The sequence below is a fragment of the Narcine bancroftii genome, chromosome 10 (assembly GCF_036971445.1).
Source record: "Narcine bancroftii isolate sNarBan1 chromosome 10, sNarBan1.hap1, whole genome shotgun sequence".
Classification (NCBI taxonomy): Eukaryota; Metazoa; Chordata; class Chondrichthyes; order Torpediniformes; family Narcinidae; genus Narcine; species Narcine bancroftii.
Window position 1 is genome coordinate 82,314,827 of NC_091478.1, and position 14,396 is coordinate 82,329,222.

Genomic DNA, 14,396 nt, shown 5'->3' on the forward strand with positions numbered 1-14,396 from the left:
GCACAGCAAACTTTTTTTTTGAATATTTTATATATGATTTTCCAAACTTAAACTCTAACAATTATCAATATTTTCTGTGTCAATATTAACAATATCAGCATTAACTACATTTTACAATTCTATACAAAGTTTTCTGCAGAGTTCAAAATCTTTCCTTTCCCCACCCTCAATATTTAACACTTAACTAGCCACAGTTAAACACGACATTGAAGGTACTCACAACAAAGGTGTGAAAAATCTATCAGGAGTTTATGGGTTTGTCATGGCACGGCCACCAGTGCTCAGGCTGCTTTCTTTTCCTGGTTGGGATGCCCACCCCCACCTTCCACCAATTGAAGAATAGATGGGGAAGGTAGGGCGGCGAGGCACAATGATCCACACTATAGTCATGCTATAGTTTAAGTATGGTTGCCAAGAGCACAGCAAACTTCATTCTGAGGAGAACTTAGTGAACCAGATGGGTTGTACAACACTTTCACTGCTTGATAATACTTTTCATTTAAAATTCTAGATTTATTTAATCACTCAAGCCTACACTCCCTCACTGCCTCAGTGGGATTCAAACTCCTGGCTTTGGACAAATGATCTAGAATTGACAGCAACTAATGATGCTCGCAAATTAGCAAAATTGTCAGAAGAAAACTCTACACAATTCCTCAGTGATCATTTCTTGTAACTCTCATTCTATCACTTGCTCACAAAATTTCAGGGGGAAACTTCCTTCTAAAACATCCTGCAAGATCGTTGAGGCTGATCTGTAATATTATTCACAAACCCATGATGAAATTGTGGGAAATGCATGAACTGGATACTGAAATTTTAGCTACAAATTACTTGCCTTGAACTGGAATTGTGACTGTTTGTCCATTGGTAGCTGTAACCGTTGCAGTTGCCATGGTTACTAATGTCTGTCCAGGGACATGTGAAATAGACACAGTCTCAGTGGTCACGTTCTGGACTGGTACAGCATTAACTGTTTGTTGCTGGGAAATTCGGGGGGAGTTGCTTGAAGAGGGTTCTGCGCTGTCACCATCTACAAACAACCTCCTTTTTGCATTCTTTGTGGTAGGAGAGCTGTATCGATCATGCAGTGTCGTTGGTGATACAATGGCATCTAGAAAGAACACTAAGAGTATTTAAGTAGTAATCGCTGAGAAAATAGATAAAGCCATGCAAGCATTTTGTTTTACAAAGATAGAGTTTCTGAGAAACAAATTGGAGTTTTTATGTTCACGTTTTTTTTAACTTTAATGATTAGATGCCTTTCAAGGTAATTAGTGAGTTTCCTTCTCGTGGTCTGGTTTCCTCCCATTTTTTAAAAATGTACCGGGGGCTTTAGGTTGATTGGGTGTAATTGGGTGGCATGGGCTGGAAGGGCCTGTAACTGAACTGTATGTCTAAATTGTTTTTATAAAATCAAGAAAACTGGGACAGATTGCAGTTAGGACCCCAATACCTTTGTAAGCTCTGGTTCATTAGTATGTACATTAACCAGTTCAACTTGAAAACTGTCTCTGTCACTTCAGGGTGGCACAACTGGTGTAGCAGTTAGCACAACACCTTACAGCGCCAGCGATAGGGATCGGGGTTCGAATCCCACGCTGTCTATAAGGAGTTTGTACATTCTCCCTGTGTCTACTTGGGTTTTCCCCGGGGGCTCAGTTTCTTTGAAACGTACTGGGGTGGGGGTCTAGGTTAATTGGGTGTAAATTGGGCGGGACGGACTCATGGGCCGAAATTGCCTGTTACTGTGCTGTATGTCTAAAATTTTTTTTTAATTAAAAAAAAATTAAATTAGTGGGGGAAGGACTGGTGAGCAGCTGTGACATCAAGACACCAATTCCTTCTATGTGATTCCTGCCACAGACATGTTATACTTTGGGAGCTAATACTCAACATTTGCCTGAACTGACATTACTAACTTGCTTGTCCATACCAAGTCTGACCAGTTGGGAAGGCTTAAAGCTGTGCTCCATACCTTTCCTGCCACTGTCAGGACGGGTCTCCTTTAGCCGTGCATGGCTCATGGGAGAGGACATCTCGCTGTTCCCAGTGCTCTCCAGATTTTCAAAGTAATGAGGTGGCATCACCTAAAGGAACATACAAATTTCAAAGCAATTCTTTGTTTTGCAACCTCACCAACATCGCTGAGCCTTGCTTTCCTTGCAATGCTTTCTGCTCAAGAGAAGTGATACATTTTGTTTTTAAAGTAATACATCATTTTCATTCCATTGAAGGACTGTGGGAGAGACTTGGACTGTATGTTCACAAATCCCTGATGGCAGCAGGACAGGGAGAGAAGATGGTTAAGGAGCATTTTTCCTTTTATAGTTGAGGCATGAAACCTCTGGATGGACAGTTACAACAGACACAGCTCCAAAATTCTGGTCATGGAACTACAGAATGGATTTGATTACACTGGAGGGAATATAAAGGAGGTTTACAAAGTTGTTGTCAGGATTTGAGAATTTTAACTACGGTTAAAGCTCAAGATTTTGATACGTGAAATTATTAACAGAAATTTATTTTAGGAAAAATAAATTAAATATAACATTTAAGTTAATTCATACACAATAATTTTACATCTTGATCTGAGAGCTCAGTTATTTCAGTCCTGATGAACCATTTTTTTTGGGGGGGAGCTTCTGTTTTTTGACCTTTGTAAACCAATTTCAATTGTAATAGAGGAACTAACAACTGCACTGTTCTGAGTTGAAATAAATTTCACAATACATTCTCTCTTCTCCTCAGGCAATATGGGATAGAGAGTATTTAACAGGGTAGATGGGTAGGAGTTCTCGCTGACATTTATTGTCGGCTACTATATGTTCCCCATGAATTAACTCAAGGTTCTCAATGCCATCCCAAATGCTCCTCCGCCACTTTGTGTCGACACGCACCACAGAATCTCCTGCTTTCTTAGGAATGTTACATTTTTCAAGGAAGCTTTGGGATCATCCTTGAATCTTTATCTCTGCCCATGTTGGAATTGCTTGCTTTAACGTCTGCATAATTCTTAGTCAGGCATCAGGCATTACTGGGTAAATACGGGTAAAATGCACTTGTGTCTGATGTGAATACCTATGAAAAATAAGTGGAATAGAAAGATTGAAGCTTTGCTGAAAGCCTCACAAAGAAATGGCAGCAATTTTCCTTCTGGGTTCTCTGGTTATTGATGTACCAATGCTTGGCACAGCCTGGTTAACAATAGTGGCCACTAATGTGTGCAACACTTGCCTGTGTGCCAATTGCAGTATTTTCTTTCATGCATGCATGGTCTGCGATATTCCCCCGGCCATTCTTATACAAGCAGTTGCCCACAACCGCTGATTGATGGAATTTTACCTGAGGAGGTCCCAATCAGACTTTCAAAATAAGGCCTTCAATTAAACTCCCCACAAGCCTGTAACCCTCATCCAGTCATCCTACACGAACATCTGCCGATGGCTTTAATAATCAACCTGTCCCACCCCCCCCCCCTCATCTGAGTACTGATTCATCATGATCTTCCCAAACACTAACTGCACCCCTTGACCACTGATCAATGCATCCTGCTGCTAACTTGTACACATAGCCCCATCACTGACTTCTCCTTCACACCCAATACCTCTGAAACACCCAGACTTGGCCTTTAATTTCACCCATTTTCCTTTATGCACTCACTATTAACAAGCCACGCAAGGGAAAGACCTATGGCAGGAGCAGACGAGCACGCTACTGAATTTCCAAGCAGTGGGTGGGTCCTCCAGCCAAAAACTTGGTGTCCTAAACACACGTCGAGAGCAATCTCTAGGCAATAATTTCCCCACTACTATACTTCTCTCTGCTCTCCTGCCACTGATTGTTTAGTTATGTCAGGAAGCTGCAGTGTTGATGTCTGAAACACTTCAGTCTGAATAAATGTGGTGTGTAGAAAAGTCACTGTAACATTTAACTAATAAAAAGCAGGCCTGGATTAACTGCAGCAATTTATTTCATTCAGACCAATGACAACAGTTTGTGGTTCACAGATTGTACATTAGTCTAAGAGCAATCTATTCAGGAACAGCACGCACCTCCTCACACGATGGAACCCTGTTTTCGGAATCTTTAATTCCATCCCAAAGGGGAGATTCTTGCTTCCAAGCCAAGTTTTCCAGAATTGTTTCTTCAATGTAATTCAGATGCTTCACAACCTCCCTGAAAAGACCATCCTCTGCCCTTATAAGTACCTCTATCACCTGCAAAAATAGGCATCAGGTTCAATCAAATGGATAGTGAAACTCTCCCCACTAAATAACTGCTCGCACGTGAACTGGATTTGGTTTATTACAAAGTCTTTTACCCAAGGAAATAATTCCCAATCGCAATAGATAACAATCAGGAATAATTCAGAATTGTGTGAAACCTTACCCTTAACATTATTAATGATTAATACCAAAGACCAATGTTTGGATAGATTTGTAAACTACAAATGCAAAGCACAATGCTGGTGAGATACAATTCTAGGTTAGAAAAGAGTTTGACAAGTTTAGGCACAGAAACTGGGAGAAAGATATATTTAATTTGCAGATTTCATTTGAAAAATAGAATCATGAGTCTGATTTTTTTTAAAATATCAAAATCCATGCTTATAAATAGAGATAAATCTTCAAGACATTGTAAAAAGTAACCAAATGAGTAGCATCAACACTTTCAAGGCTAAACCATTTGTTAAGATAGTTATTTTACTGCCCTTATATCAGGATCCCCCTTCTGCTCCAATAAGATAAAAACAGAGCTTTCTGGCAGCTCTGCTGAGTAAAGAAATGTGCATTTTAATTGTGTTTGAGATTTTGTCCAGTTCCTGAGGATGGGGACGGAGACTCAGAGAACATATGATTAACATTTCTTGTATTGCTGAGAAAAATGTAACTTTTATGCAAATGAAGGATGATTTATTTTATGATCACCAAGATTATGCTGGGCAGATACTAATCAGATTTGCAGGTTGTTTTTTTTTGATGACTTTGGAAAGGGAGCAGCCAGTGATCAACAACTCCTTTGGGAATCTCGTCTTCAACTTCATGGCTACATGGTGTTGTTGTATTTCAATCACTTTTCTTTATCAAGCATGAGCAATGTTAGGAAGTGCTAACTTTAAGACAACTTCACCCCCCCCCCATATAGATCAAGGTGTTACAGGAGCCAAGTTCGTGTTGAAAGGGGATATTCCCTAAAGGTGCACTGCATGGTGGAGAAAAAGCAGAGTAAATTGGGGCCATTTATACTATAAATAATTATTTATTTGTATACTTGTCCTGCATGTGTATTGTTTGTCTGCATGTGTGTCATGTCTGGTTGTGTGTCTGCCGGTCTCGCACCAAGGACCAGACCGTCAGGTTGTACTTGTACAATCAGACGACAATAAACTTGACTTGAGCTTGATGTCAATTTTAAGTGGCAAAATCTATACTAACAATCAGGAAGGAAGAACACATTTTGAACTTAAAATTAATGCATCACAAGCAAAATAAACACAAGCGTCTTTCAAGATATTACCTGAGGGTAAAACCTTGGGCTTCAATTTTGGAGGATTAATTTGAGGCGGTAAATTATTATCCCTTACCTTATAAAAGTGGTAGGATGGAATGTCATAGATATCAATGATCCATGAAAAATTGCCTGGAGGTTTATAGGAAAAGATAACAATTTCAAGGCAGCAAGCTAAAAGAGATCGATGGAATATATCCTGTTCCAAAATTCCCTGCATGAGAAGAATCAGAATTTGCCCTAATTGGTAGATGATAAACCACAAACACTGAACATTTAATTGATTCTTTACTGTAAAAATCTTCATCTCTGGAACCTTCTTATCTATCCATCATGAGAGCTTCATCTCATGCTAATTTCTTTCTTGTACAGGTATACGATCCTTTATCTGGACATCTAAAATCCAGAAGCTCCAAAATCTGGCAAGTGGGGACTGGCGGTTGGGGGAGACGGCCGAAGGTCCGGCGGTCGGGGGAGACTGCTGGGTGGCCGAGGAATTGGCGGCCGGGAGAGTCTGCCAGGCGGCCAAGGGACCGCGGTCAGGGGAGAAGGCTGAGGGACCCACGATTGGGGGAGGCAGCCGAGGGACTGTGGAGGCCGATGGACCGGCAGTCGGGTTAGGCGGCCGGGTGACCACGGTTGGGGGAGACAGCTGGGCGACTGGAAGGGAATGGGGGTAGATACGGCAGCACAATTTGGGTGGGCTTTCCGAAATCTGGAAAAATCCAAAATTCGGAATACACAAGGGTTCCGGATAAAGGATCGTGTAGCTGCAGATGTTTCTTCGTGATTATGACATTGTTTTCATGAAACATTCAAGTAACATCATAGAGCATAGAACATCAAACTTTACAGCACAATACAGGCCCTTCGGCCTACAATATTGTGCAAACTTATATAAACCCACTCAACAAATTAAACATTCCTTACCTCAACCCATAACCCTCTATTTTTCTTGCATCCATGTGCTTGTATAAGAATCTTTTAAACGTCTCTGTTGTACCAGCCTCCACCACCACCCATGGCAATGCATTCCAGGCACCTACTACTCTCTGTTTAAAAAAATCACGCCAAAACTTTCCTTTCCTCACCTTGTACAAATGCCCTTTGCAGCTTGCTAGTCTCATCCTGGAAAAAAGGTGCTGGCCGTACACCCTATCTGTGCCTTACATAATCTTGTACATCTCAATTAAGTCACCTCATCCATCTCCACTCCAAAGAAAAAAGCCCTTGCTCTGTCAACTTTGCCTCATAGACATGTTCTCCAATTCAGGCAACATACTGGTAAATTTCCTCCGCACACTCTCTATGGCTTCCATACCCTTCCAGCAATGAGGCAACCAGAACTGAACACAATATTCCAAGGGTGGTCTAACCAGAGTTTTATAGAGGAGCAACATTATCTCATGACTCTTGAACTCAATCCCATGACTAATGAAGACCAGCATTCCATAAACTTTCTAAACTGCCCTCTCAACCTGCATGACAAGTTTAAGAGATTATGGATTTGGACTCCTTCTGTTCTTTTACATTGTGAAGAATCCTCCCATTAACCATGTGCTCTTCCTTCAAGTTTGTCTTCCTAAAATCTACCACTTCACACTTATCCAGATTGAACTCCATCTGCCGCTTTTCCACCCAACTCTGCTTCCTGCCTATATGCTGCTATAGCCTTCAACAATCCTCTATCCACAACTCCTCCAGCCTTTCTGTCATCTTCTATCACCTTTATGTCATCAGTTGTGGTAAAATAAATACAAACAAAAGTAAAAATGTTTCATATAAAATATATGCATCAGATATTTTGAAACATTGCATTGCTTCTCAGAAATGTTGAATTTCAACATAGTTTTCAACCTTTAAAATGTAACTGACTCAACTTTGTGCTTTTGACTCAAGTTTCTTTCCAGTTTTAGTGGGTTTGTCAACCATTGGTGCCAACAACCCTCTACTGGAGCATCAGAGGGAATGCATTAAGCAAAGGTAGCGACAAAGCTTGTCGAGTTGCCTGTTACTAGCCCAAATGAAGTGTTCACAAACAAAGTTATGAGAAACGGTAAAACCCCTGCTGTCCGGAATTCAAGCAAGTGGCAGCCTCAAACAACTAGCAAAAAAAAACCGTGGAAAATAAATAGATAAAAAAGTACGGAAGTACTTTGCCTCTCTGTTAGTTTTCCAATAACGTATCACGCAGTCTCAAGGAACCATAAAATTCACTTATCCGGCATCTACCAATCCTCATAGGTGACGGATACCAGGGGTTTCACTGTATTATGAAGTGACATGGCAAAATTGAATTTAAACTTATTTTGATATACGTTTTTGATTATCCGAAAACCACTTTACCGAAATTCTCAGTTATCCGTGAAATTTTTTGGTGGTGACGTGATGTCGTAAGTTGAAAAAAAAAGTTATTTTTTTTTAACATGCCGTGCTCAAGTGGAACTCTGACACGCTGTTAGCACCATTTTGAATGTTGCTGCATTTATCTTATTTTTGTAAGTAGAGATCACTTTTTTATGAATTAAACTTTACCTCACGCTTGAAAAACCTTCCCTTATTCTTTGTTCTTGTCTTAACTGATGAAACAAGTATTATGCTGATGCTGCAGGGCTGGGATCGGAGCGGAGACCTCGGGCTCCCGGGCAGGTTCCGTGACAACGGTGGGGAGGTGTCTGGATCGGCGACGGGTGATACAAGTTTCTGCTGCTTAAAGCCATTTTTCAGATATCCGGAAAATGCAGTTAACTGAGCGTTTTGGATAATTGGAAATGTACTGTACCGCATGAATACCATTCACAATTCATATATCAGTTCAATCCAAACTTGACTCTTTTGTGATATCAGCACATAGAAATTTACACCTAATACAACAAGCAGCAATCACTAAATGCTTAACTGGTTTGAAAAATATTTTAATTTGTACTTACAGTCAGATCTATTTCTCCTAACCTCCTCTTTTCTTGCTCAATCACAGCTTCCAGAACTTTGTAGTACAGAATCTTCGCAAGTCGAAGGTGCTTGGTGGCAGAGTCTGTGTGCAAACCAAATATCTTAACATTTTTATTTGCACCGCCATAGGTCATTTACAACACAAACATAAATTCTAGTTTATTAACACAAGTATAATGACAATTTCTTCAATTTAGTTCTTGGTAAATAAAAGCAATTTGGGGGAGAGAGGGGGGAGTAATAAATATTAATGAAATTTAAAACAACCATCTGGAAGAATAATGGATTAACTCTACAGATCATAACAAGGAAATTGGTACGCAGTGGTTTATTCCCTTGAGGTTTTATTGGTAGTCTTTCAGAAACTTGTTTCGTATCAACTGTACTAACCTATTGAGAATCCAGAGTGATCCTTGGTAGACTGTGTGTAATAATGACAAAATATTTCACCCATCTCTTGAACTCTGTAATGGACAGACTGTGTGGGATCTCTAGAGCAAGACCTGAAAGAAAGGCACATGAATTATCACCCGTCTCAACAATTTTCATTTGGAGTTGATTTCCAGTTTCAAAACAAAAAATGATCCGCAATATCTTTCACATTCCTTCTTTCGCCAGACCCCTTGCACCATTATTTTTCAGGCATATGGTCTAAAAATTTATATTGCAAGTTCATTCTCAGTCTAACAACATATCATTTAATCACGTAACTCTTGGATTAAAAGAAACTTTGATATATCTTTCATCTTTTATATCTTCAAAATTTTTGCAAAGACCCTTCTGTCCAACGAACTATCTTGTCCAAGAGATGAGATTCAAATTACCAGTATATCTCTATCATTGAGGTGAATTATCCAACATTCCCCATTTCCACCCTGCCTCAATTTCACTCATGTCATTTTTTTAAAGTTCAGATCTGACCAAGAACTTGAGCTCTTTCAAACCTGCTTCCTTGCAGTAGATTCTATTCATCCTTCACACCCCTCCCCGTGTTCAATTATCCACAGCCATGCCCCATCAAACAGCATTAAAATCTTGTTTTCAGATTCCCACTGGCAGAAAAAATCCTTTGGTGGATAGGCAAAGTGGCCATCAAAGGCAAATGACCTCCTTCTGTGTTGTATCCATTCTATGATGCTAAATGATCTTAACAACTTCACTCATTCCCTCCGCACTTGCACCATGACTTCAACCACATTCATATTCTCCTTTTTCAAGAAGGCACAAGAGGGCGCGAATATTCCCCATAGAATTTAACGAATTGTAATTTGTGAAAGCCTTCTGACAACAGCAGCCCTGAGGTTGGTGCGATCAATTCTGGAAAAGAATCCACAACAAGTTGTAGGTATGGGATAAAAAAGCAATGAAGACTGAGTGGGGAGAATGGGGGCCTGGGGGATGGACATTTGGGGAAATTTGTTCATCCTGTCTGAACTAAATTAAGGCAAAAATTAGATCATTGATGGTGCAGGTGCTCTATAACTCAGGTGTTGGATGTTGTCCCATAATACCCAAAGTATACTGAGGCTGTACAGTACTCTCATTTTAAAGATATTGCAGCCCTTGTAGAAATATATCAAGATAATGAATACACAGCTGGCTATCGATGGTTATGAAAAATCAGATTGTGACCTTTAATTATATTTATTAAACATTCTTATCAAACATTAATGGATGCTCATACTATCTGGGATTATATTTCAACATAAAATGTTAATCTTAACATAGAGCTCACCTGAAAATCTGAAATAATCTCTCAGTTGGATCATTTTTCAACCCAGCTAATATGGCATGAAGATGACTAACACACTGTGTAGCAGTGGATACGGGGGTCACACACAAGTTGCTCTCCTTTATATATTTGCGAGCAGTGAGTGGTGTTGAAACAGTGAGTGCCCTGGACTGGTGGAGAAAATAATGATATAGAGATCACACCCATTTCTCTGGCAATGATTCCAGCGTGAGCTACACAAACAGGCAAGTATCATAATCAGGGAGAAGCACAACTGGATTAAGAATTAATTCAATGAATTTACACCTTTGCGATTGCCTTTACAAGTTGGCTCTAAAATTAAAGTTGAGAGCACATTTACCAATATTACGTTATGCTTTGCTTGTCATTTATTGAAAATGCAGATATGCTTTGCTTGATTCTGTGACCAGCTAAAAAAAATCTCTTCAATTCAATTCAAATCCCTCCTTTGTGGGCCTCATCTCCAATCAATTAGGTCCTGAAAATTCAAAATGTAAATTTTAATGTAAATTTTAACGATAATAAATTGGGCTGGATTGTTCTACTCAACCCAGTCCACGCAATGCATTCATTGCTCGTGGGACACCTGTTAAAATGTTCTTTTGTGGTTATGTATGGCTCCCAAATGCTCAGGATTCACGGTCAAGGCCGTTCCATGAGTAAGAGTGGGAGGCAAGTTGCACCTCTGACTTAACCTCCAACACGTTCCATACTTCTGTTTTGCAGAGCACAGATACACGAGGAAGGACAGGTTAGCAGATTCACTGATGCAAACCAACATCTCTATGTGGAACTGGCAACCAGTAACCATCAATGCCATCCAGTTCAAAACTAAACCCCAAAGCCCACTCTGAATTTCTGGCAATATCACCCTGTGTGTGTTTCTAATTTCAGATTGGTTATACAAGAAGGTCATTGGAACATTGTTAAAACAGGGAATTGTTCCTTTAAATTCTGTGGGGTGCTGATACAAGGATCCATTATCTTACCCTCCTTTCATTCACATTTTTCACCCCATGTTAGACAAGCAAAAGGTTCTCTTGCTTCAGACTAACCAAGAGTGTAATACTTCATGAAATCTAGATTTGGAGCCATGAACCAACAGGAATTCACTCTCCAATTCAGAAGTTTTGGTCTCAGCATACAAATGGAATATCCTTGCCAGAGACACAAATTATATTCTTAAATGTTTATCAGACAGATTACAGTTAATTACAGAAGGAAATTTCTTTGATTTTTTAAAAACTGATGGACATCAAGTGGCTTAACAGATAAATGAAATAATGAACAGTGAGATTTAACATCAATAAAAATCTCACAGTGAGATTGTCTCCCATTTCCATCGGTCCTCGAGACACAAGGATAGATTTTAATATCATAGAAATGTACAATAATCAGACACATTGTGTTAAGTGACTTGAAGTAAATCAGTACATTTAAAACTCAGACAGATCTTCCTCTCCAATGTCCCCTAGCTCTCTTCCCAATGTTTGGTGCTTTGACTCAGTCATCTGAAATGTTTAAATGGGTATTTTACAAAATGATATAAAATCCTTGAGGAATGGGTACAATTTTTCATTAAATTAGGCCATACAGCATGGTGACAAATCCTTCCGGCCCACAAGCCTGTGCCGCCAAAATACACCGATTAACCTCCAAGCTGCAAATGTTTTTGGAGGACTGTTGGGTAAGTCAGAACAAAATTCCTTCAACAGCTCTAAATTTGCAAAAAAACATTCCAGCAAGACATCAGCAAGAGGCCTTGGAAAAAGCATTAATATAAATAGAAAATGTCCTGATTTTTCTTCAGAAACCATGCCTCATCTAACCACCGCCCCCCCCCTCCCCGACAGAAGGAGCAAATTGCTGGATGCTGGGTGGTCCACTTAAAACTTGAGCAGAAGACTGAGGGTTCAACAGAGAAACAAGATGAACCTGCAAAAGAATGAGTAACTTTGGCAAGATATCAACTTCCCCCTTTTATAAATAAGGAACTCTATAAGGTTTCTGCCAGTGGCCTAGATGTATCATTCAAGACGTGCCATTCCTTGTACACAGATCAATCATTTTTGGTTAATGATCCCTTTGATTCTATAAATTTGAGCTCACTGTTGGCCTAGACAATAAAGACCCACCGCAATTCCTGCTGTCATCACTTGTACATTTGTAATATATTAATTTAGAGATGGAGCACTATAACAGGCCCTTCTGCCCCACAAGCCTGTGCTGCCCTAATATACCAATTAACCAACAAACCCCACACATTTTTGGAGGCTAGGAGGAAACTGGAGTATCCAGAGGAAACCCATGGGGACACAGGGAGAACATACAAACTCCCTGCAGACAGTGCTAAATTCAGACCTGGGTCGCTGGCACTGTAATGGCATTGCACTAACCGCTCTGCTAACCGTACTGCCCCAGTGTTCTCTCTTGTCACTGACAGGACAGTGCTTGCAGAGGCTTCACAAACAGAATGTAATACTTACGTTGTCAAAATGTTGCTGAACTTGCATCCTTTCAGTCATCTCTATACGTGACATGCTGCTCAGAAACCTATCACTGGCATCATCTTCCAAGAAACTCCTTTCATCGATGCTTCCCACAGTTAACACGTATTCTTCATAAACTTTGTTAATGGCTTTACTGAGAGGAAACAGAGAAAATAAAAATAAACAGGAACTGTCCAAAAATAAAACCAGAATTCAGCTCTTGACATCTTTTTCCTGCTTACAAATGTGCCAAAGTAATTGCATTTTGTATGTTTCTGTTTCAAAGGGCATCACAGCCACTTTCCAAGTGTCAACAAGGTTTTTCATTTATACAAATACACAAACCAATCCACACACAGTTAGGTCCTATAAACAGCCATGAGATAACAGTTGATTTGTCCTTGTGGTGCTGAATGGACGTTGGCTCGGAATGTGGAAATGACATCATACTGGACGTGTTCAAATACATCAACACCTACAATCCCCACAACCTACCCCTCAAATTACACATGGGCTTCATAGGGCACTGCAATCATGATTATCTGATGCATAATGAATCATTATGGATAATAATGTTACTTAACGTTGTGTATGTGTAGTTGTTGCAGAACAGTGATGGGAGTGACCATCCTGACCCAATCTTCAGCTATTTTTGGATGGGATGACTGAACAGGACAAAATACATTCCTGTCAATGACTTGCCCTGCTCCTCCATGAACTTTGGCAGTCATATGCTATTTAACCCATTTTTGATAAACATTTGATAAAAAAACAATTAAAAATATTAAAATAAAAGCAATTAAAATATTAAATTTTTTACTGGGTGCAGTGGGACTAGGCAAACCAAATGGTTCAGCACAGACTAGAAGGGCCAAAGGGCCTGTTTCTGTGCTGAAGTGTTCTATGGTTCCAAAACACCAACAAATAATTAAAAAATGGCAAAATAAAGCAACAAGAGTGACATAACTCTAGCCCCTATTTAGCATTAAGAATGCGATTGGAATAACAGAATTCCACTCATTGCAACTCTGAATGAAGAAAGTCTCTGGAAATTTTATTAAATCCATTTACATTTTATGAGATCTACTCCAGAACAAAAGAAGAGATAGGGTCCTCTTGGAGGTTTTTGTTACTGGTAAGGTCCCTGAAGGCTGGAGGATAGCTAATATTGTTGCTTTATTTAGAAAGGGCAGAGGGATAAGTAAAGGCTGGTGATCCCGACTGCACATTGGGAAATTGACGATGAAAATTCTAAGGGACAAGTTATGTTCATTAGGAAAGGCACGTTCTGAATAGGGATGGTTGGCATGGTTTTGTGACAGAAATCCTGTGTCTGAAATATGAATCTGAAATCTGACAGTTTTTTAGGCTGATGAAGGCAAGGCAGTAGATGCTATCTATATAAACTTCATTGAGGCATTTGATAAGGTGATGCAAAATTGCCTTGATGATTAGAGCTAGAAGATGGTAGTGTAAGTCTATGGTGTACCACAGTCTTCTTTGGCTTGGCTTCGCGGACGAAGATTTATGGAGGGGGTAAAAGTCCACGTCAGCTGCAGGCTCGTTTGTGGCTGACAAGTCCGATGCGGGACAGGCAGACACGGTTGCAGCGGCTGCAGGGGAAAATTGGTTGGTTGGGGTTGGGTGTTGGAAGTGCTGTTTGCATTATATATTAACAATGGATGCCAATG

General features: G+C 39.9%; 1 protein-coding gene across 4 annotated transcripts in view; it reads right to left on the reverse strand.

Moving 5' to 3' along the window:
* Positions 1-14,396, reverse strand: part of rbl2 (retinoblastoma-like 2 (p130)) — a 103,303-nt gene that overhangs the window by 29,104 nt on the left and 59,803 nt on the right. For all 4 annotated transcript variants that reach the window (XM_069901591.1, XM_069901592.1, XM_069901590.1 and 1 more), the window contains exons 8-15: positions 12,703-12,859; positions 10,199-10,365; positions 8,854-8,966; positions 8,442-8,545; positions 5,588-5,725; positions 4,056-4,220; positions 1,979-2,090; positions 839-1,114 (exon numbers count right to left, since the gene is read on the reverse strand). In XM_069901591.1, coding sequence (XP_069757692.1) covers positions 839-1,114; positions 1,979-2,090; positions 4,056-4,220; positions 5,588-5,725; positions 8,442-8,545; positions 8,854-8,966; positions 10,199-10,365; positions 12,703-12,859 — 1,232 coding nt within the window. The remainder of the gene's footprint in view (positions 1-838; positions 1,115-1,978; positions 2,091-4,055; positions 4,221-5,587; positions 5,726-8,441; positions 8,546-8,853; positions 8,967-10,198; positions 10,366-12,702; positions 12,860-14,396) is intronic.